The following is a 23,636-nucleotide window of genomic DNA, read 5'->3' as shown; positions in this document are numbered from 1 at the left end:
CCACCATCTTTATTTGGTATAACATTTTTAATTTTAACCTCATTTAATTTGGCTGTAAAGCTATGTGCAACGTCTGCAAATAGGAAGCTACTTTTAAATATATGACCAATTAAAAAAAGTTAACAATTATTGTCTTTTAATCACATATCTGTTATTGGAAAGAAGAGGTTTATTCTACACCAAAGTGCAAAAAGCTGTGTTCATAGATAAGGCAATGTATTCAAACTTCTTTATACACAATATTCTTAAGTAAAAATAATTAGACCAAAAACTGCAAAATAGTGTGATGGACAGAATAATGCAATGGTAGAGTATTTGTTCTTCAAAAGCAGATGCAACAGAATGAGCAATATACTGTATTTTTTAGAACGTATAAGAGACAGTAACGTTTTGTTTTTAAAAAAAGTATCAGTGGATACCAGTCACCACAAAATCTGAACTGTTCTATTTATTAAAAGCCCTGATGTGGTCAAAAAAATCACTAGTCATGAAGTGTAAAGCAAAGCTACACAAGGCATTCTACATCTTTTTTGTTACATTGGTTTAGCATACTGCTTCACACCTATGAAATCAAACACACAAAGTATGTGAGAAAGTTTTATCATTTTTAGAATCAAAATATCCCTTAAAATATTTACATTTTACAGTAAAAAGGATAGTAAAACACAAGGTAATGTACAAGCTTAGGTATTCAAGTTTTTTGAAGCATGAAAAATGATGGGAAAATTAACTGACTGGTAACAATGATAGTTTTAAAGAATATAGTTTACATTTTTTTTCTTATTAAAACAAATGCAGTTTAAAGCAATAACATTTGGACAGGTCGGCCTTCTAATTTCTGGTCACCAACTGCTTCAGATGTTTGGTAAAATACTTGATAACTACTGAAAATACTGCTGAATTCTTTTATTGTATTACTGGATCATTTAAAAAAAACTTCACACCAATCAACGTTGTACTTCGTGTTATGTACGAAGGATGCTAAGACACTGCTACCGTCCTCAAAAACAGTGCAATTTAAAAACAAAGCTATTGTGTGAAATTCATCTTTAAATTTAGTGGAGCATCTTAAAACAGAAGAGAGCACAAATTAACAAAGGCAGCAACTATAATGCATACCTGACTAAAGCCAACTTCATCAACTAAGAAATTTCCAAGCCTTTATTGCATATTGATAAAAGAAATCTTTAAAATTTTGAATATACAGCAATGTAAAATTTTGAAAAATATTAAACTCCTATTTCTAGGGATAGTTGGTATAATGTAAAAGATGATGAGAATTGGTACACAGCTTTGTACCAAAACAGACTTGTTTTTGCAAAACACCAACACTGAATTAAAAAAAAGATGGCACAATCCTAGCAGGCATTTTTACAAAGTTTTAGGACACAACTAACAGTTATTTAAATAGGATTTTGAAAGACTGCCTGCTCTTTTTACCTTTTGCTTTTAGCTCTGTCATTGTGGTCCCTGTCTTTGTGATGTCTGTCTCTGTTCTTTTCACTTTCTCGTTCTCTGTGTCTCTCCCTACTTTTCTCCCTCTCTTTATCCTTTTCATGAGCATGTTCTTCACTTTTAGGTTTATCTATCTTTTTTTCTGGATTTCTACTTTCCTTAGAGGATTTTCCATCAAATCCCCTATCACTCTGTGAAAGTCGTAACCTCTCTTTGTCTCTATGCCCTTCCTCTCTACTTTTTTTCTCTCTCTCTTTTTCCTGGTTTCTGTCTTTCCGTCTATTCCTTTCAGAATCCTGTTCCCAGTATTTTTCACTGTTCCACTCTTTTTCATGTCTGTCTTTCTTTTGGTGGGGGGATTCACTATAAAACCTTTGTCTATGCTGATCGTTTTTGACCCTACTGAACCCTCTCTCTAAATGTTGTTCTTGTCTGCCCCAAGGGTCACTGTGGCGTCTTTCTGGTCTCCTATTATCTTTACTCTGAAAAAAGTTTTCTGGCCCTGCAAATCTTGATTGTTTATGAGCCAGCGATGGCCCTTGCACAATGGGTCCAACATAATGCGGTGGCTGACCTGACAAATGAACAACAGGTGGCCACGGTATCATAGGATTTTGAGGAAAACCAAAACCTGGAGGAGGAAGAAGTGGCGGTGGTAGATGAGGAGGAAATCCAAACATGGGGCTGTTCCGGGGGGGAAGTTAGGAGGAGAAAGTGTTTGAAACTGAAATCCAGGTAGATTAGATTTAGGATGCTGAAAATTGTGCTGCTGAGGTCTAACTGGTGAGAAGTTTCCACTCATAACTGGGCTGGGGACTTTGGAAGTGAATTCAGAATGAGAAGAATTTTCTTTTTCAAAATGAGATGAGGTTGTTGCTGGTCCTCTTCTAAATGAGTGCACTGTTTCAATACTTTTCATCGGTATATCTTCCTGTAAGTGTTTTGTCTCTTCCATTTGTGAGGCACATACATTATCTGCTTTAGTTGCAGCTGAGGTACATTGCATCTCACATTTTTGACTACCACTCTGATACACATTTAAGCCCGTTTCTCCAGACTGTTTATTCTCTAGCTCCATTTGCTCACTCCCAGAGATGTCTGATTGTTCTTTGTCTTGTAGATGACTGTGTACATTTTGTCTTTCTTCATTTCTGTTAGTGTCCCCCTCTTTGTTTTCTGAAGCATTAACCTGTTGGCTTCGTCCAGCTGCTTGTCTTGGGTCCCTTTTAAGATTAATAAACTGTGGAGATTTGGAAGTATTAGCAGTCATACCTTCAGCAGAGCCTACATTAACATTGTTATCACCACTTCCTTTACCTGCATTTGATGAGGAAGAAGAGATACTAGAATTTGTGGTCCTTTTGCTTTCTTGCAAAACATTGTCTTTGTCATACATCTGCCACTTTGTATCATTTTCTTTACACTCCTCAGTTTCCTTGCTCTGTGACTGAACAGATAAGTTTGCTAAAAATGCTTCTGTAGAAACATCTGGTGGTTTTCCCTTAAGACTTAGACTTATCAAAGTTCCTACAGTTCCCACAGAACACGAGGTTCCTGCAACTGGTGTATCCACTGTTACTGTAATATCAGTGGATTCTTGTGGATCATCTAGTCTGGTTTTAATTTCTGTAGCTTCATCAGTAGTTACTTCAGCAACATTCATTTTTTCTTCTTTTAAGCTTGTTTGTTCAGCTAATAAAGGTACTTCTTTACTAGCACACTGGTCCATCACTGACTGATGGTGTTCATATAACTGTCCTGTAGTACCCAAAAGACTTTGAAGAATATCATCTACAGGCAGTGGTTTATTTGCTAGCTCAAGAGTAGAAGCCTGATTTTCCCACCCAACCAGAACTCCAGGAAGAAATCTTAGAGGCTTTGGTGGCTCATGTTTGATGCTTTCTACTACAGGTTCAATAACTGTTGGCATTTCTTCTGTATTAGATTGCTGAGGCTTATTTCTCTGCTTATGTAATACAGTTGTGAAGGAATTAAAAAAATCATTTTCTTCCTCCTCCTCTTCTACTACTGCTTCGGTACTAGAAATGTCAGGTTTGCTTGGTTTGCTTTTTTTTTCTGGTGGCAAGTTATTTGGAGCACTTTCAGGGATTTCATCCACAAGGCCAACGCTAGCACTAATCTGTCTCTTCATTTTTTGACGAATTATCAAACCCAACAACAGATTAGGTCGATGTATTTCAATCCCTGCATAAAATCATAACAGCAATTAATAAATTAAATACATTTACCCAGAGACAATTTTAATAAAAGAATAGCCTACCCTATGTTTGTAGTCCCCCTGACCCACAAGAACTGTTCTATCTGAAGAATTAGTTACACTTCTTCAAAGATGTAGCAGTAACTGCTTCCAGATATGCTCCCTCTGGTCTCTAAAGGTACTGTATGTTTCAAAAGTCCTAAGGCAAACACCGACAGCTGCTTAAGCAGTGCACCTCATCATCATGCAATTGCCTCATAGGAGACAAATTCTGCCCATCAGGTAGTTTATTTGGGATAACTTAGGTTCTCTTAAAATGATGGTCTCTTTTTAGTGATTTGAGTCAAGCAACGTCTGGGTGATGATAATGCAAGCTTACTTACTCAGCAGAATAACGCACCATATCACCTGTAGCAAAAGGTTTAATTTTGGATGATTTTAAATATACCTAATATGAGCATAAGTAATCTTGATATCCAGAAGGACTGGCTTATAGATAATGTCTATCCAAAATAAAACTACATACAAGACAAATATCTTGCTCTCATATCTTGGGCTAGATCCCCAGCCCCACTACAGCAGAAAGGGGCCATAAAAGCCAGCTTAACTAGTTACTTGGGTTTTTTCCTCCAATGTAGAGGTAATCCTTTGGCGGCACAAAGGCTCTTCAAAATTCCCCTTTCCAGGCCTCCAGCATAATCAGGATGGTCAAGGTAATACAGGTATGGTTGGAGCATTCGTGTTTTCACTAAGAAAACTGCATTTTTTCAAAGGACCAATGTCACAGTTGTTCAGCCTAAAAAAATAGGTCTACACAAAAAAGTCTTACTATAAAGAATGAAAATATATATATTTTAGGTTGACTGATCCTTGATACCACGTAAAGTAGTAATAACAACAAATGCCTGACTTCAATTGCAAAATCTAAGTATACAGCTTGTCATTCATGTAACTAGTAGTTACACATACAAGTACTAATTGTGAATTTTTAGCATAGAATTTATCACAAGTTTTACTTAAATAATGATTTAAATTGAGGTTTATTTTGATTTTTGTATGTGCAGGGATTCACAACATTAGCTTCCAGAAAGAGAACTGAAGCAAATTGGCCTTAAACGTAAGAGTTCCTGCTGTTTCAGTGAACATTCTACACCAGTGTTTCTCAATTGGTGTTCCGCGGAACCCCAGGGTTCCACGGGAACACTGTTAGGGTTCCACGAGCAGCTGTTCTCCGCACCGCTGAAAAAGGGATGATGTCCCGGATTTTTCGGCAGAGGGTATCAAGTGTAAGTGTAATTTAATTTATATTTATAATTTGCTTATTTGGCCTCATATGTAAAAATACTGTTAAGAGTTTGGGGGGTTCCGCAATTATTTATCAAGTTCAAAAGGGTTCCGTGGCCAAATTTAATTGAGAAACACTGTTCTACACCCAAACATTCTATCATTTCTCCAAATGCCGTAGAAGAGAACACAGAATTGTAGAATCGTAGGACTGGAAGGGACCTTGAGAGGTTTTCTAGTCCAGCACCCTGCACTCAAGGCAGGATTAAGTATTGTCTAGACCATAACTGATAGGGGTTTGTCTAACCTGCTCTTAACAATGACAGAGATTCCACAACCTCCCTAGGCAATTTATTCCAATGCTTAATGACCCTGAGAGTTAGGAAGTTTTCCCTAATGTCCAACCTAAATTGCCATTGCTTCAATTTAAGCTCGTTGCTTTTTCTTCTATTCTCAGAGGTTAATGAGAACAATTTTTTACCCTCCTCCTTGTAACAACCTTTTATGTACTTGAAAACTGTTATGTCCCCCCTCAGTCTTCTGTTCCCCAGACTAAACAAACCCAATTATTTCAATCTTTCCACATATTTTCTAGACCTTTAATCATTTTTGTTGATCTCCTCTGAAATGTCTCCAACCTGCCCACATCTTTTCTGAAATGTGGGGCCCAAAACTGGACATAATACTCCAGTTGAGGCCTAATCAGTGCAGAATAGGGCAGAAGAATTACTTCTCCTATCTTACTTACAACACTCCTGCTACTACAGCCAAGGATATTTGTTTTGTCACAACAGCATTACACTGTTGACTCATATTTTAGCTTGTGATCCACTATAACCCCCAGATCCCTTTCCGCTATACTCCTTCTTAGGCAGTCATTTCCCATTTTGTATGTGTGCATCTGATTGTTCCTTCCTAAGTGGAGAACTTTGCATTTCTCCTTATTGAATTTCATCCTTTTTACTTCAGATCTTTCCTCCAGTTTGTCCAGATCATTCTGAATTTTAATCCTGTCCTCCAAAGCACTTTCTACCCCACCCAGCTTGGTATCATTTGCAAACTTTATAAGTATCTCTATGGCATTATCTAAATCACTGATGAAGATATTGAATAGAACCAGATCCAGGACCAATCCCATGCGGGATCCCACTCAATATGCCCTTCCAGCTTGCCTGTGAACCACAATTAACTAGTCTCTGGTACGGTTTTCCAATGAGTTATGCACCCACCTTATAGTAGCTCCATCTAAGTTGCATTTCCCTAATGAGAAAGTCATGCAAAAGTCTCAAAAGTCTTACTAAAGTCAAGAAATACCAACTTTACTGCTCCTTCCCTATCCACAAGGCTCCTTACTCTGTCAAAGAAAGCTATCAGGTTGGTTTGACATGATTTGTTCTTGACAAATCCACATTGTTATTTATCACCTTCTAATCTTCTAGGTGTTTGCAAACTGATTGCTTAATTATTTGCGCCATTATGTTTCCAAGTACTGAAATTAAGCTGACTGGTCTGTAATGTCCCCAATTGTCTTTATTCCCCTTTTACAGATTGGCACTACATTTGCCCTTTTTCAGTCCTCTGGAATCTCTCCTGTCTTCCATGAGTTTCTGAAGATAATTGCTAATGGCTCAGATATTTCCTAAGTCAGCTCCTTGGTTATTCTAGGATGTATTTCATCAGACCCTGGCGACTTGAAGACATCTAATTTATCTAAGTAATTTTTAATGTATTCTTTCTCTATTTTGGCCTCAGAATCAGTGTTCACTATGTTAGACATTCAATCGCTACTAAATTTTCCGATGAAAACTGAAACAAAAAAGTAATTTAGCACTTCTACCACTTCCACATTCTCTGTTATTTGTTCCCTCCCTCCCCCCATTATTGAGTAACAGGGCCTACCCTGTCCTTGGTCTTCCTCTTACTTCTAATATATTGTAGAATGTTTTCTTCTTACCCTTTATGTCTCTAGCTAGTTTAATCTCATTTTGTGCCTTGGCCACTCTAATTTTGTCCCTACATGCTTGTGTCATTTGTCCACGAAATTACAAATCCTTTGTAATTTGGCCTAGTTTCCACTTTCAATAGGACTCTTTTTCAAGTTTCAGATCATTGAAGATCTCCTGATTAAGCAAAGGTTATCTCTTGCCATACTTCCTATCTTTTCTATGCAGTGGGATAGTTTGCTCTTGTGCCCCTAATAATATCTCTTGGAAAAACTGACAACTCTCTTGAACTGTTTTTCCCCTTAGACTTGCTTCCCATGGGATCCTACCTACCAACACCCTGAGTTTGCTGAAGTCTGCCTTCTTGAAATCCATTGTCTTTATTTTGCTGTTCTCCCTCATAGCACGCCTTAGAATCATGAACACTTATTTCATGATCCTTTTCACCCAAGCTGTCTTCCACTTTCAAATTCTCACCCAGTTCCTCCCTATTTGTCCAAATCAAATCTAGAACAGCCTCTCCCTTAGTAGCTTTTTCCACCTTCTGAAATAAAAAATCGTCTCCAATTTATTCCAAGAATTTGTTGGATAATCTGTGTCCTCCTTTGTTATTTTCCCATTAGATATCTGGGTAGTTAAAGTTCCCCATGATCACTTTCAACATACCAAACACGAGCCTCAATGTAAGATGCACCAGACCACCACTTCATGGATGTGGGCACCAAAGGTGCACACGTAGATCAGTGTTCTTCCCCACGCTTCAGAACTCTCAACATCCATAAGAGCTTCCCCAGACTCTCACTACTACTAGCCTCCAGTAGGACCAAGAAACCAGAGCCATGACATCAGTTTCTCAATGCCTACACATTATGGATTCACTTCTTCAAACTGCACTTCCCTCACCTAAGGCCTTTTTCTACACAAGAAACTTGCCCTGGTTTAAACTAAAAAAGGGTTTTTAACTCAATTTAAGGTTTATATATACAAAAATATCCACGCAAATTAATCTGAATTAATGTGAATGTGAAGGGGATTACTTAAACTGCATTAAACCCCTGTTAATACCGTCATTCAGAATTAAAGTGGCCTTAATTAGGTTTTGCCTAATTCACTTCCAAAGTTAATTTAGATTAATTTTCCTGAATGTCCTTGTGTAGACAAGCCTTTAGTTAAATTGGCATAAAACTCTACACCAACACTAATCTAATCTAAACATATAGGCCAGGAGTAAACTGATTTAAGAGTCTCCACATAACGATTTGCACCAGTGTGATTAAGTAATTAAAAACATGTTTAATTATTCTGGAATAATTTGTGTGTCCAGGTCTCAATGTGCACTATGAAAACTGTCTCTAGCCTCCTATTCCTTCTTCATCCTTTCCTCTCTCATTTACACATCCAATCTCTTTGCCCTTTCCTACCATTCAGCTTTAATTCTTGTAATTCTCATCTTCCTCAGTCCCTGGTACTCTCTGAAACTAACTCCCACTTCCCTTCTTCCTCACCACTCTGTTTTTCATCCTCACACATCAGTTAGAAAGAGAAAAAAGTCACCCACAAATATTTGTGAATAAAATAAACATTTAAGAACCAAAGAGAGTGTACACAACAACTAAGAAACTTCAAGATCTTGCATTTGTAAAGTCTCTCTCTATCCAGCCCCTCCTTTCCCTCTATTTTTAATCTTCCCTTATCTCTTTAGTTTTTAAGGTTTTGAGGAAAATGACTTTCTTGTCATTAATGTGTTAAGTACCAAGTACATTTTGGGTACTTAAAAATAATATATTAAAATATAATGTAACATGGGGCTCACAGTATGAATAATGGAATAACCTCTTTCGCAGGTCACTTGAACCACTCTATTCACTGAGCTGTACTAAATATCAGACCTTTTCTCACCCTCTTTCCCACTCCTTGCCACACGGCAATGTGGGTTAAAAGTCAATCACAAGACTTTTTCGTATTAAATATTTAAACACATTAATCCAAATAATTGTATGGCTTAGAAACTGGTTTCCAGTGTCTTACAGAAGGTTCTTGAAACACCGGGACAATCAATAATGTAATTTGAATAAGATGTCTACCACTCAGTGTGCTCAAAAATGCTGTTGTAATTTTATATATTCAACTTTAATTTTCAGGTACATTTCAATTTCATTCATAGTGGGAAGTGCTATTACATGTAAATTTCCGAGCTCTTTATTGTACCTACCAGGTCCATCAAAAGGCACAAGATGATGTGGAATTTTATCTGAGGCACCTAAAGGGATGAGATACAAATCCTTCACTTGTTTCATGTTATTGGCAGCCACACCATAACGCTTTCTGCTGCTGAAGTATGCAAACAGCAAAGCATAGGAAATCTGATCCTCTTCAGTTACCGGAGTAAAGCGAACTACACAAATTTCCTGTTTAAAAAAAGGAAAAGAGGTAGTGAGAAGTCTTTACACACAGTGTTTTTTAAAGTAATTTTAACAGTGACAGGTCTTCAAGTATAGAAACCACAGAAAAGGGAAAACAACTCACTAGAAAAAGGAAGAGGAGAGAGAGAGAGAGAGAGAGACAGAAGAGTAGGAGACAGCAAAAGAAAGAGTCTCTGAAGCATTAAGAGAAAACAATGAGACGCTTCCAGAAAAAAATTACCGATTATTGTATATGACAAAAAATTAAAAGATTTTCTCTCAGTCTGTTGATTCTTGTATATCAGCTTTTTCAGGAGGCATGCCGAATTTTGAGCATTTCAAATTTTATTCTACCAACACTCCTTAAAAAGCTGTATTCTGCACCATTTTTGGTGTTTGAGATATATCATCAACTACTACAGGGGAAAGGTCAGAACCCTAACACCAGGTATGGGAAAAGTAATTAAGTTATTTATTTTCAATGTATTTAAAATAAGTTAGTTTCAAAACAAATACTATTCATCCTTCTGCTTAGACTTTGAATCAAAGTATTTCCACTATTTCAGATTATTTGAGTATTTATTTCTGGACATCACAGAAGAAATGGGTCTTCAGAAGGGATTTGGGCAATGAGAGAATAGTAGCCTTACATATCAGTTTTTGCTGTGTATGTGAAAACATACTATTTTCAACAGAGGAAATATTATTTTCAACTGTTAAACAGAATATATACAATATTGGCACTGCAGCACACAAAGTCTTCTAATCTAAAGTATATGTTTCTTCCTTACCTTGGTCCCTGAAGCTTTTATTTTTTCTACATACTCCCAGACAGTGTGAGGTGATATCCTGCCACCTACTTGGATACTATCTGGCAAGTCCTGTCAGAAAAGCAGATATACAATTTGTGTCTATTGTATCTACTGAAACAGATTTCAAAATAATAAAGGAACTTAATTTCTAAATGCTGATATTATATATGATTTAATTTATCAGCAGAAGTTATGCCCCTTCAGGGGAAACAAACTAGTTCACATTAAACTCTTGAGTTGGGTTTTTCAATATGAATCCAACGGAAATGCACAGCACCTCTTGCACGCACCTACACCTGTAATTATACATACGTAAATGGAGCTTACTTACTGTAACTGAAGGTTCTTTGAGATGTGTGGTCCCTATCTAGATTCTACACATGGGTGTGCATGCACGCCATGTGTCAGAGCCAGAACTGTTTGTAGTACTGTCCGTCGACCAGCGTGTGCATCAGCCAAGTGGTGCGGCTGAAGTCTTACGAAGCTGCAGAAGTCGATGCCCCTCCAGGTCCCTCTTACCAGTAGGCAAGGAGCCCGCAGCAGAGGGGATGGAGGCGGGTATTGGAATCCAGATAGGGACCACACATCTCAAAGAACCTCCAGTTACAATAAGTAACCTCCGTTTCTTCTTTGACTGATGGTCCCTATGTGGATCCATATGTGGCCAGTATAGCAAGCAGTATGCAGTGTGTAGGCGGGAATGTGGACTCGCTAGAAGTCAGTCTGCAGAATGGCTCAGCCAACTTCCACCGCTGCCAGGGTGATGGCATAGACAGCGTTAAAGATGTGGATGGAGGACCACAGGGCGGCCCTAAAAATGTCCTGCCATGGGATGTCTGCGAGAAGGGCGGATGTGGTGGCATGGCCCGTGTGGAGTGGGCAGCAATTCCAGGGGTGGAGACATGCAAAAGAGCATAACATTCCACGATTCAATGGGAGACCCATTTGGAGAAGGCATGGCTTAGGCCAGGGGTGTCAAACTCATTTACTATGGCAGGCCAGATTTGAATTAAATGTACTTCAAGTGGGCCATACATACCATAAATCGAAATACTAGGCACAACCATTTTTATGTAGTATTATATTTTATTTGCTAGATATCAGCGATATAAAAACTGCAGTAAATTCACTTCTACAACTACTACTATTTTACGATTAAAAGAATCGATCAATGATTAAAGGAATTATAGTACTGCGCGATGACCACACTGTCCGTCTCCCGCCTTTTGGAGCGCTGTGTCTCGTGCACACAGCGCTCCACGCGCTGCTGCCAGAGTACACAGCTCTCATGGCAGCGCGTGACGCCACAGCATTGTACCCTCTGGCGGCAGCACACGCTGCCGCGAGATGTCGCAGCGCTATACCCTCTGGGGGCAGTGCGCGACACTGCGAGATCTCGGAACAAAAAGGTTGGTGGGCGGGATGTGTGACACCCCTGGCCTAGGCAATGCTCCGCAATGGTGAGGAAGAGTCTGGGTGAGGCCTGAAAAGTGAAAGTACATTGGAAATAGAAGGCCAGTGTCTTCGTGGAATACAGTAAAGAGCAAGTTGGCCATCATAGCCACCAGCTCGCTAACCCACCTAGCAGAGGTGCTGGCCAAGATGATCACCTTCATAGAGAGGTGGGTGAGGGAGCAGGTTGCCAGGAGCTCAAAGGCCTGGTGAGGGTAGAGAGGATCAGGCTAAGGTCCCAAGGGGGGATGGGCTTCTGGACCGAGGGGAAGGTGTCGATGCATCCATGCCTTCCTGGGATAAAATTCATTATCATAAAAGCCCTGAGGCAAAGAGGGAGTCCCAGGCTAACTATAAAACCTTTCAGACTAAATACACGAGCTATGAAATATTCTGCATCTTAAGAAATGAGTGTCCAACTAAAGGTGATATATAAAAAAATACAAACATTATGGACAATTTGCAGCTGTTTGCCGTACTAAGGCAGTTAGTACACTGGGTACAAGGTGTATGTGACAGACAGTACGAACAAAGTGATAGAGGTGAACCTTGATTTTGCAAATAGCTATGGGGGAGACCTTGGGCTGTGCGGTCCTCCAGATGGGCACCCCATCCCACAAGTGAGACATCCTTGGTGTGAATGGTGCGGGGTGTCAGAGGGTTGAACGGGATGTTGGCCAGGACCTTGGACAGATTGCACCACCACGTGAGGGAAGACTGAGTTGGGAATGAGGACCAGCTTGCTTGGGTGATTCGACTGTGGGTTGTAGACTGACCGGAGCCACAGCTGGAGGCAGCGGGCATGCAAGAGGGCTGACTAAGATGAAGGTCACCATGTGGCCAAGAAGGGAGAGGCACTGTCAGAGGCACATGTGTGGATGACTGCAGTTGCACGATGAGCAAGGTGAAGATGAGCAAGGTCTGTCAGGAGAAAGGCTCATCCCACAAGGGAGTCAAGGCACACTCCGACGAAGGTGAGAGTGCAGATAGGTACGAGGACGAACTTGTCCTCGTTGATACAGACTCCCAAGCTGGTGAGGAGGTCATGCGGGGTACGGATAGTAGTGAGGAGGTACTCACAGGACAGTGCAACCAGGAGCCAGTCAACCAGGTATGGGAATAGGGAGTGACCAAGACTTCGCATGTAGGCTGCAATGACCTTTGTGAAGACATGCAGAGCAGTGAGATCCCAAAGGGGAAACCCGAAACTGGTAGTGAGAGTATCCCACCGTGAAGTGGAGGAACTTGCAATGAGCAGGATGGATGTCTACGTGGAAGTAGGCATCACTTCAGGCTCTAGGGGGGAGGGAGACAATGATGAGGCGGAGCGTGACCATTCTGAACTGAAACCTGTGTATGAACCGGTTCAGAGACCAGATATCCAGGATGGGACGATGGCCATTCCCCTTCTTCGGTACAAGGAAATACGGAGAGTAGAATCGATCACCATGGTTGTGGTGCAGAACATGTTCCATGGCACCCTTCTGGAGGAGGGTGTGGGCTTCCTTTCAGAGGAGATTGCATTGGGAGGGGGCCAGCATGGGGAGGGTGACAAGGAGTTTCTCTCCTTTCCTATCAGGTACCTCTGGTGTACGATGTCCAGTAGCCGGTGGTCATCTTGCCCCAACTGAGGACAAACAGGGCAGGATGGCCCCCACAGACATTTGGAGTAACCATGGAAGTGTAGGGAGGTATGCGAGTCTTGAGGGAAGAGTCAAAAGGGCTGCTTGGCAGGGTGGTATAGGAAAGTGAAGGTAGCAGAGGTGGTAGCAGTGACATAGTGGGACCACTGATGACAGTGGGATGCTCTTGTGGGCGTGAAAGGTAAGGCTTGTATGCAGAGCGGGAAGGATAGTGGGGGTGGAAGGATGACCGGTGCGGTCAGTCAGTTGAGGCCAGCGTGTAGATGCCCAGGGACTAGAGTGTGGCATAGGAGTCCTTGAGGGAGTGGAGGAATCATCGATTTTATCACTAAACTGTTTGTGATTATTGAAGGTCAGGTCTTAAGGGTGGTCTGAACCTCCTGCGGGAAACCAGAGGATTGGAGTCAGGAGTTCCGACTTAGCATCACTCCAGAAGCCAGGGAGTGGGATGTGGTGTCATTGGCGTCAATCTTGGCAACTAGCTTGCCCTCATCAACAAGGGCCCAAAATTCAGCCTTTTGTCCACCAGCAGAGAGGCCTGGAATTCCACTAACTTAGAGTATGACAAGAAGTCATACGTCATCAGGATGGCCTGATAGTTGACAATGCAGAATTGAAGCCCCGTGGAAGAATAGGTGCTGCTGTCAGGTGCACTCAGTTGCCGCATGAATGACGAGGGAGTTCGGAGGGGGGTGGAAAAACAGAAAATCCATGCCTTTGGAAGGGACAAAGTAATATTGTTCCACCTGCTTACGCATAGGGGCACAGGAAGCCACTGAGGAGCCACTCTTGTGCCGAAGGCTGTACTTCTTATGAGCATGGTGGGGCTTCGGCAGTGGCACCAGTACCATTGGTGCCGGATGGGAGGGAGCTGGGGAAGCGCTCACTGATGGTGAGGAGTGCCACTCCAGTGGATCTGCTGGTCCAGGATCCAATTGTGCACGTTGGCACATAGCCTCCTCCAAAAGGTGTTTACAGAGGCAAAGTTCTCTAGCCTCACGAGTCCGCTTGTTCCCACCTCAGCAGATGGAGCAATGGGCGATGACATGGACTTTGCTGAGGCAATAGAGACAAGATTGGTGCTCGTCACTCACAGAGAAGGAGTGTGGGCATGAAGCACAGCTTTTGAAGCAAACTTGCCGGGATATAGGAGCAGGGGAGCAGGGGAGTAACCTGCAAGGGGAGTAACCTGCAAGGGGTAAACCAAAAGGAAACCTAACTTACTAACAACAAACAACTTTGAAGAACTATGTTCAATAATAACTATTAGAAAATTTTGTTTGGTTAAAGAGAGAGGGCTTCTTAGCAAACTAAGAGCAAGGAGGGCTTCCGACTCTGGCCATGCGGTGGTAAAAGGGAATTGGAAGGGCGTCGACCTGTGCAGCCTCATAAGACCTCAGACGCACCACGTGACCAATGCACACTCACGTATGGAATCCACATAGGGACCATCACACAAAGAACAACAGGCATATATGAAAGATTTTCAGCCGAGTCTTCTATATAGGTTTGCCAACTCAGGAATTAAAGATGAATCTTTAAATAAAGATTGACATCCTCCAGGAATGAAACCTCCAGGAATACACCCGATCAAAATTGGCAACCCTACGTTCTACAAAAAATGTGCAGTCACTTGCTACTACAATGCTGCTAAAGTCCTGACCAGGATCAAGACCCCAGTCCAGTAAAGAACTTAAGTCATTGCTGAATCAGGGCTTGAACCAATTAATATGTAATTTTAGAAGGTTGGAATGTTTTAAATGGAAAAGAGGTCTGCAGAAATATGTACCTAGTCTTCAAACAGATATTTTAGTCAAATTGTTTGCAGAATGCAAAGCAATTTAGATACACCTTTTCACATTCAGAATATGAGCAAACATACTTCTTTACCAATTAGTAACACTAGCTTCTATTATTAAGCTAAAAGAATTTTTAACATCCAATTTACTTTTCAATACTCATTTTGTTTTCTTTTTTGGTGTCTTTTGTCTTAGACAATGAAAATTAATGACATTTCCCATTTGATAACGGCCAGTTTCACTTTCAGAATGTAAATACTTGCATGGGAAAGGAGATTGTTTAGATGTTTAAGAACAGCTTACATTGAAATTTCAAAAAACAACATGGAAAATTTCTGCTCCTCTTGGATTTTGTAAAAGCTTGCTAGATTATTTTTCTAAATCCTAAAATTTGAGTCAAATTTATCTTGTATTTCACTTAAGGTCAACTATAACTATATGCTTATTAGATAACAAACACTTCTGCATGTGTTTATAGCCACAAGTGACTGCTTCATACCATGGCTTCATGTTAGTTGCATCATCTGTAGATTGGATTCTGTAATTAATATTCAATTATATTTGCAGCTCTTATGTGTGTGTCACTATTTATCACCAATTAAATGCAAAAAGTGACAAATATCCACAGGTTAAGATAGCACAAATAAGCACTAAAGTCAGGAAACGTTAAGATTAAGGCTCATGCATACCCTTCATGCTATTACTATGTGCATGTACAGCAGTATTATGTGCTGGTGCTACAATCTTAATTACATGATCACATACTGTTTTACATACAATGTAAGTTTTTTATAATCTTATATACAGAGGTCCAGCATTGTGGTGGGGAAGCAGACCAGAAGTGAAGAAAATCTGTTATATCACAGTATTTGTTGACCTTGTAAAGCTGTTCTTGTCAATTTTATAGCAATAAATATCTATATACATGTAGCATATCATGATTAACACTGTAAATAAAAATACCATTTCTTATCACACATATGGTAGAGTGGATTTTTAAATATTCATTTTTAAAATTTAGCAATGCACTTACTACTCAATAAATGCTACATGAACAGCAAATTTAAAAGTCTAAAGCTTCACATTTTGAGCTATGTCTATGTGGGGAAAAAACACAGCAATAATACCCCCACATACAGAACCGGAAAAGTGTTTTGCACTCTTCTATAACCTAACAAAGCTAAAAAAATTTCTCTCCCGTTTCCAAAAGTAATCCTCTTGAGACAGAGACCACAAATGGAAAAGTTTCAACCCAAGGAGTGGATGTTTCAGCATGAACATATGGAAACATGGAATTACAATGTCATCTGGGGAATCGTATTATAAAAAAACAAATTAAAAATAAATAAAGTATCTGGGAGGATTTTTTCTTTTGACACTATCAAATTCATTATCCAAAACTAAAAATAAGTGTATTTCCAAAATAATTTATGAAACATTAAAAAAAATAATCATTTAACATTGAAACAAAGGCATTAACACACAGTACACTGTATAAGGGTTTTGCAACACAACTTCCTTTAATGCTAAAGTGCGTGCCCTGTATTGCAGTAAAATTTAGTCACAAGACACAGAAAAGTAAATGTAATCATGCTAATAGAGAACATAACTGATTAATAAGCTGAAAAGATCACTTTGTCTGATTCAGCTTACACAAATACAGAGCATTGGAATACCTTTGATCTTATTTTTATTCCCCAAAAACTACCATTTATAAATATTTTATAACCTCATCCTCATTTTGCCTATCTGTGAAGAGACTATTACAAACAATTAAAAATGACAAAATTTGATCAGGAAAAACATACAAAATATCAATTTATATTATTATGATCTAAGAATTAGGACCATAACTGCAGACAGACTTACAACAAATGATGCAGGTTTCTGTTACACAAATTGTGATCGTCTGTACGCTTAGCAGGAACCACAGTGGGCACTCTCCCTCCATATAACAAGGTTTTTGCTTGCTTAAAGAAAAGGTTGTTTAATTTAACACTGACCTAGCACTTCCTCACCGCCAACGAGAACATTAACACCACTGAGGCTGTTCTTCAAATGGCCAGTTTTTTCTTGCCTCTCTCCTGCGCTCTGCAGACAGAGCGATGAACACTATGGAGAAGAAGAAATGGCACCAATGCAAGAAAGGACAGTTCAATCTGTACAAGAGCAGCCCTGGAAGTGTTTATGTTCACACTGGTATGGCAATCATTTTAACAGAAAAGTCACACAAGTTTAAAATGTAAGGAAAAATAAATGTCTGCTTAGCAAATGTCTTAACATGAGTAGGTCATTCCTCAATCTCCTGATTATTTGGATCCACTTGCTTTGGAGGGCTTTAAGAATACCCCCTGTATTTGGAAAGGTATTCCAAGGAACACAAAATAGGAGAGAAGCATCCTGAAAAACTGCAAAAAGCATGTGTCTTGGTAAACCATGGGATTCTTTGAGACAAGTATAAATATACTTCACTGTTGAGTAAATAAATCTGAATCTAACTCAACCTGATAATATAGTATTTAGTATAATGATCATGCTTCACTTTTCACCTCAGTACAACTATGATCCCTGAATTTAATCCCAAATAAGTGACAAAACAAATGAATAAATAGTTTAAATTTCCATTCTTCATACTAAATATAAATGTTGGAAGAAACATACAGTACCTCTGTTAAATATTCAAAAGAGCCAGAGACTGGGTAGGCCTTGATAACAAACTTTGCTACAGAAGGCATATTGATAAAACCTTTCCAGATGAAGTTCAGTCGAGCCAGGAACAGAGTTTCACTTTCAACAGTACCAGGTGTCTCTGATCTAAAGAAAATACGAGTTTAAAGAAAGGTGAACCAATGGTTAGAATGTGCCACTTATAAATATATGTAATCAGGAAAATTTGTACAACAGTTGGGATCCACCTCATTAAAAGTAGCTGTATGAAATTAAGATCTGCAACATCATTAGAATCACAGGGTTAGAAGGGACCCCAAGAGTCATTAAGTATGTCTGTAGGGTTTTGCACTTTCAGTTATTTTGTTGAGGAACATGTGTAGTTGATAGTAAGGGAAAGAAGCAGACAGCCAGATTTCTGAGCTTCCAGTATAGTTTCTAAAACTTACATGAAAGGTTGTTAGGTAATGTAGTACATTATTTTGCCCGTCTCTTTTCTAAAGCTAGCCAATTTCGCCAGATGGAGACGATACTTAGCAGGGAGACAAACAAGTATACCTTCACAGATTTGTTCAAACTTTTTTTTTTTTTTAAACCTTGACCATCTGCCACTCACCATCGTTCTCACCACACCTCTCTTCTGCTTGACAGCATCTGTCCTGCTCCTCTTTCCCCCTCCCTTCTCTCCACTGGCTCCAGGTCCTCATTCTGGTATCCTCTCCCCTCTACAGTTTCCATCAGCTCCTCCTCTCCTTCTCCATCCCAATCTGCACTTCAACACACACATAGATCCCACATCCACACCCTCCTCTGCTTCCCTCTCTTCACCTCTGGTGACATTTGACTATCCCAACCCTCTCTTTATCCCCACTCCCTCCACTTCCCACAACAAACCCCCACCCCTCATGTCACCTTTCCTAACCTCACACACATCCCCCTCCCCGCCACAACTCTCTCTGGAGCACCCTCCCCATCTCTAAAAAGATCAGATCTATCACAATCAGAACCCTCTCTTCAAATTTTGCTCCCTACCATTTCTGGTTCAAAGAGACACGGATTTCTTCATCTAACTCTGCCTTTGTAGCGGCCCTCTCTCACAAAAGCCTCTTCTTCTCTTACATTCCCCTCACTAAATCAGACAATGTTGGGGGCACTCAGCTTCTCTTCTCCCGGTCCTGCCACTTCCAGCCCCTGCCCCTCTTGTCATTTCTCATTGTCTGTCATCTTTTGAAGAGCACAGATTCTTCTCTCTTCTACATCATGTGCTGTCATTTACTGTCAGCCCAACTCCTCCCCATCAGCCTTTCACTCCGATTTCAATTCCTGACTCTCACCTCCTCTCCATACAATTTCCTACACTCATCCTCAGTGACTTCAAATTCCACATTTATGATCCCTTAGCTGCAAGCTTCCTTGCTCTCCTCCTCTAACCACTCCACTTGCCCCAGTGACCAACCCATCTCATCTCCCTCATCACATTTCTCATCCCTTCTATTCTCCTTAATGTCACTCTCCTCTGGCTCCTTCCCCTCACAAGACCCTTCAGTCTCTCCCATTTTTAAAAAAAGCCCACTTTTGAGCTCATTTGCCTCTGTAACTACTGCACCTTCTCCCTTCTATCTCTAAGCTCACTGAATATGCTGTTTACAATAGGTGTCTGGAATAATCCTCTTCCATTTCCATCCCAGAACCTCTCTAATCTGGTTTCCACTCTCACCAAAGTCTTCAATGACCACTTCCTATCCAAATCTCAGAACCAGTTCTCCATCCTCATCCTCCTTGACCAATCAGCTGTTTTGACGCAGGTGACCATATTCTTTTCCTTGAAATCTTGTCCTCCCTTGGCTTCCATGACTCTATCCCTCTCTTAGTTCCCCTACCTACACATCACATTCACCACTTTCACTGACTAGTGAAATGGATGATGCATTATTCTCTGATGAAGAAATTTAAGAAAATCAAATTAAATTTAGTAATCACTGCAAAAGTGCAGTGTTATTTATACAAGAGTATATCCCGTTTTACTTGCTTAACAAAAAATTTATAACCTCAACTATGCACAAATGCATGAATTATAAATATCCACATAAAGTTAAAATAAACCAATCAGACACAAAGCTAATGATGAAGAAGTCCCTTAACAACAGAATCTCAAACCCCACAAACAAATCTCAATCAAACAAAACCGTGAGGGCCTGATTTTCAAAGGTGTTGATCACCCTCAAAACCCCTTAACATGAACTAAAGCTTCAGGTACTCAGCATTTCTGAAAATTAGGACCTGAATTAATGCACACAAAAATATCAACACACTTAGGCTCTATTTGATTAGGAGAGATTTATATGAATCCAAGGGTCAATGGGCACCTCCAGGTCTATTAAGATAGGGACTTTCAACAAAAGAGTCCCAGTTGATTCTCTCTCCTGACAGTAACAGTGACCGGAGAAAAACAAACAAACAAAACTATCCAGGACCACTAGAATCCAAGTGGTATTTAGCTTTATATCTCAAAACCAATGCAATCTTTAACAAAGAGCTTTATCTTTACACTTTGCCATGTCAATTATAGCCATGTCCTGCATTCATTATCAGAAAATGTATGGTGGATCAGTTTAATGAATAAAGATAAAGAATCTGGAAAATTGAAGTTTAGATCCTTTGAAGATTTGCTGAGGAATTCAATTGAAAATTCTTACAAAAAAACATCACTTTTGGAAATTTGCATTTCCCTATTTTGAAATATTTTACAAGTGCTATTTGTCTGTTGCAGTAATGCCACACATATTTTACACTAGAAGAGATATAAAAAGCCAGTTACTTAAAGAAACATTTTAGACAGTTTGATCACACAGCATTCTCTATTTATAACTCATCGTATTTTATATTTTATTTATTATATTAATCACATTAATCTTAGCTTGATAGAACAATCATAAGTTTTTTAAAAAGATATCACAAGAAATTTATTGTTACCTTGGAACAGATGAGAATGCTGACTTTGACAATTCTTGTTTATCATCTTCTAATAATTCCGAGACTAAAATATTTGATGTTGCAGAAAGTGCATCTGCTATGTTTTCTGCTTCATTGTCTGATTGTTTACGTACAACTCCTACAGACACTTTCACTTTTTTTGCAGAAAGGTCATCAGTAGGTGGTGCCATTCGACCTTGAGAAAGTGAATTAGAAAAATTATTGTCTAATAAAAAAATATTGGTCTTTATCTGAAAATAGGGAAAAGATACCAGACACTATCAAGACTGGATGGACTAAAGAAAAGCTGGAGCAGCAATGAAATAGGGTGGCATGGTCAATGAAGGAGCTGTCCATAGGAACTGTGCCTATCAGCTTTCATACTGTTTGTAGGCCCTGCTGGACCATGGCTAACCAAAGTCAGGCTGTGAACCAGAACAGGCTTCAAAAGAATATCGGGTAACCAAGTAAGTACATTCCTTATCTGAAAGGATGGTACAGGAATACAAGATCTTTTAAGTAACTACATAAACACATTCCTGAGAGGATGGTACAGGAATACTATAATTTAAGGAGGGAATGACAGGATAACAACTGAGGATGTATGGGTTGAACTAAAAGGGAAAATTACAAGGATGGTCGCTAGTAACCTATGGAATGTAATAGATACCTTATTCCTATCAATGTATAAAAGGAGAAGTCATTTGTGCCACTGTAGAGAACAGCCCTATGTTAACTTTGATGTTATCTTGTAATGGGCATACATGTATTAGTGTCCCTGTGGCCCATTGGACAGGGTGCTAATACTGTACACCTGACCAAGCCTTTGCCATCAAATCAAGCCTGTGGTTTCTCTCTATGAGTAACATCCAGGTCTTCTGAATCAACAAGCTATGTTGGTGTAGCAAACACCGGCACTCCACAAACAGCATAGGAGCAGCACAGACACTAAGGGTATGTCTTCACTTCCGCGGCAGCAGAGATTGATGCAGTGGCATCAATTGGGCAGGTCTGAGTAGACCCGCTCCGTCGATCAGAGAGTGCTTTTCGGTCGACTCCAATAATCCACCTCCCCAAAAGGAATAAGGCTGCATTGACAAGAGTGGGTCTCCCATTGACACAGTGCTGTGAAGACACTGCACTACATGAATGTAAGTACATTGACAGGTGATACGCAAGCTACATTATGTTTGGAAAACATTACCTAAGTGGTAAGTATTGCTATTAAGTTTAATATGCTTACACCATAATTACCTATGCAGATTTTACAGTTAAGATCAAAGAGATGATTTTTGTGTTGATTTGTTGTGTCTGGAGATGAAGATTCATCTACTTCATCTTTTTCAATCTCTTCTGTCTTCTCTACCAGCTTAATCATACTAGGTTCCTATGAAAGATCAATCAAACCATTTCAGTCAATAGAAGATAGTAACAATATTTATGCTCCATCAGAAATTCTTAATTGTAACATTATTTCAATTACCCCAAAGAGTCAACCGCTTGGAAACTTTCAACACTTTCTTCTCAAGTGACAGACTTTTCCATTGGTTTCAGATTATTATTTAAAAAAAAAAAACAAAAAAAAAAAAACAAAAAAAAAAAAAACCCACACCCCACACACACACACACAAAACACTAGAATTTCAAAAGATTAAAGACAAGTGAGAAAATCAAATTTCATGATTTCTCCAGTTTAATAAATCTTAATTTATTAAGATTATGATTTAAGTATGATTTAATGCCTGACTGTTGCCAAAGATCATATAATAAAGAACACAACAGAAAACCCTTACAATTTGGGAGTTAAAAAACCACTACTAAAAGCTTCTATATAAAGAACAAAATTAAATTTAGTTATGCATTTTAATATACTTTTAAAATAATATATATATAAGCAATCTGAATTATTTATGCACAACAACAAGATTTTGCCTTAAAAACAAAAAAAACCTTTTCCTTAGGATTAAAATAAAACCCCATTTATTTTCCTGTTTACCTGAATTTCCATAGCTACTTCTTGTTCTTTTATTGGAGCATCACTCTCAATTTCAATTTCTCCTTTGTGAGTAATTTTTGTTATTGGTCGCCTTTCGACTTCCCTCTGCTCTTTTTCAATCATTTCAATTGTCTATAAAATAGTAATATTACATATTTACACTGCTAGAAAGGACTACATTAGAAGTGATACGAAAGTGAATGCTTGGAATTTGAAATACTGAAACAGGACAAATTCTAGTCCAATTTTAAGGAAGGCTTCTTTGTACAAAGCAAGTAGTTTTATGAAGCTTACTAGTGTGTCAAATCTTCACCTGCAAAATCAATGACTGCTTATCAGGCAATGTATCATAAATAAGGCACTACTTAATTTGTGATAGTAGACTTTCACTGCAATTTTGACAGCGGGAGCCCCCGCTCTCAGCCCCAGGCGGCAGACAGCAGAAAATCACAGAAAAATAATAATGGACTTTATAACCTCAAATAATAAGGTCCATTATTACTTTCCCGCAATTTTCCGACAATCATCCCGCAATTCAAGTACAGCCTTAATCATAAATCAATTAGAGGTAAATCCCTCTACATTTTTCAGGACATGCTATTTTAAGTTTTCAATAGCTAAAGAAAATCTTACAAGCCCCTTTTCCCATACTATCTGTGTGTGTTTATCTATATAAATATTATAACCTACAACATGAACTAAGATAGGTAGCATCTTCCTACTGTTTGATTTTTAATCACATAACATATTAAAATCTTTTAACTAGATTGGGTTTATCTACAAAACAAACACATAAATGCCACACAACTCTGTTAAGCATCACATCATGAATTCTTTGCAATAGGTTCCATAATAGAGTCAAAAAGTAGGCAAGTATTATGTTCTGAAAGACATTCCCATATGGTAGACAACTACTGTTGCTCCACCAGGAATGTATTTCAAGAATAGGATAACTTTCCTTGCCCTCCTCCTAGGTCAAAGAACTCATTCAG

At 39.2% G+C, this 23,636-nt stretch overlaps 1 protein-coding gene across 1 annotated transcript in view; it reads right to left on the bottom strand.

Annotated features, from left to right (window-relative positions):
• Positions 1-422: 422 nt before the first annotated feature.
• The window catches only part of PHF3 (PHD finger protein 3), a 76,518-nt gene continuing 53,304 nt past the window's right edge, over positions 423-23,636 (bottom strand). The window contains 8 exon segments of the mRNA XM_067565523.1: positions 423-2,144; positions 2,147-3,660; positions 9,113-9,308; positions 10,094-10,183; positions 17,675-17,822; positions 20,649-20,844; positions 21,903-22,035; positions 22,645-22,776. Coding sequence (XP_067421624.1) covers positions 1,437-2,144; positions 2,147-3,660; positions 9,113-9,308; positions 10,094-10,183; positions 17,675-17,822; positions 20,649-20,844; positions 21,903-22,035; positions 22,645-22,776 — 3,117 coding nt within the window. The 3' untranslated portion in view covers positions 423-1,436.

The sequence above is a fragment of the Emydura macquarii genome, unplaced genomic scaffold, assembly GCF_026122565.2.
Source record: "Emydura macquarii macquarii isolate MOO-44397 ecotype Brisbane River unplaced genomic scaffold, CSIRO-AGI_Emac_v2 contig_2680, whole genome shotgun sequence".
Lineage (NCBI taxonomy): Eukaryota > Metazoa > Chordata > Testudines > Chelidae > Emydura > Emydura macquarii.
The sequence above is the reverse complement of the archived record's forward strand: the minus strand, read 5'-3'. Positions and strand labels throughout refer to the sequence as shown.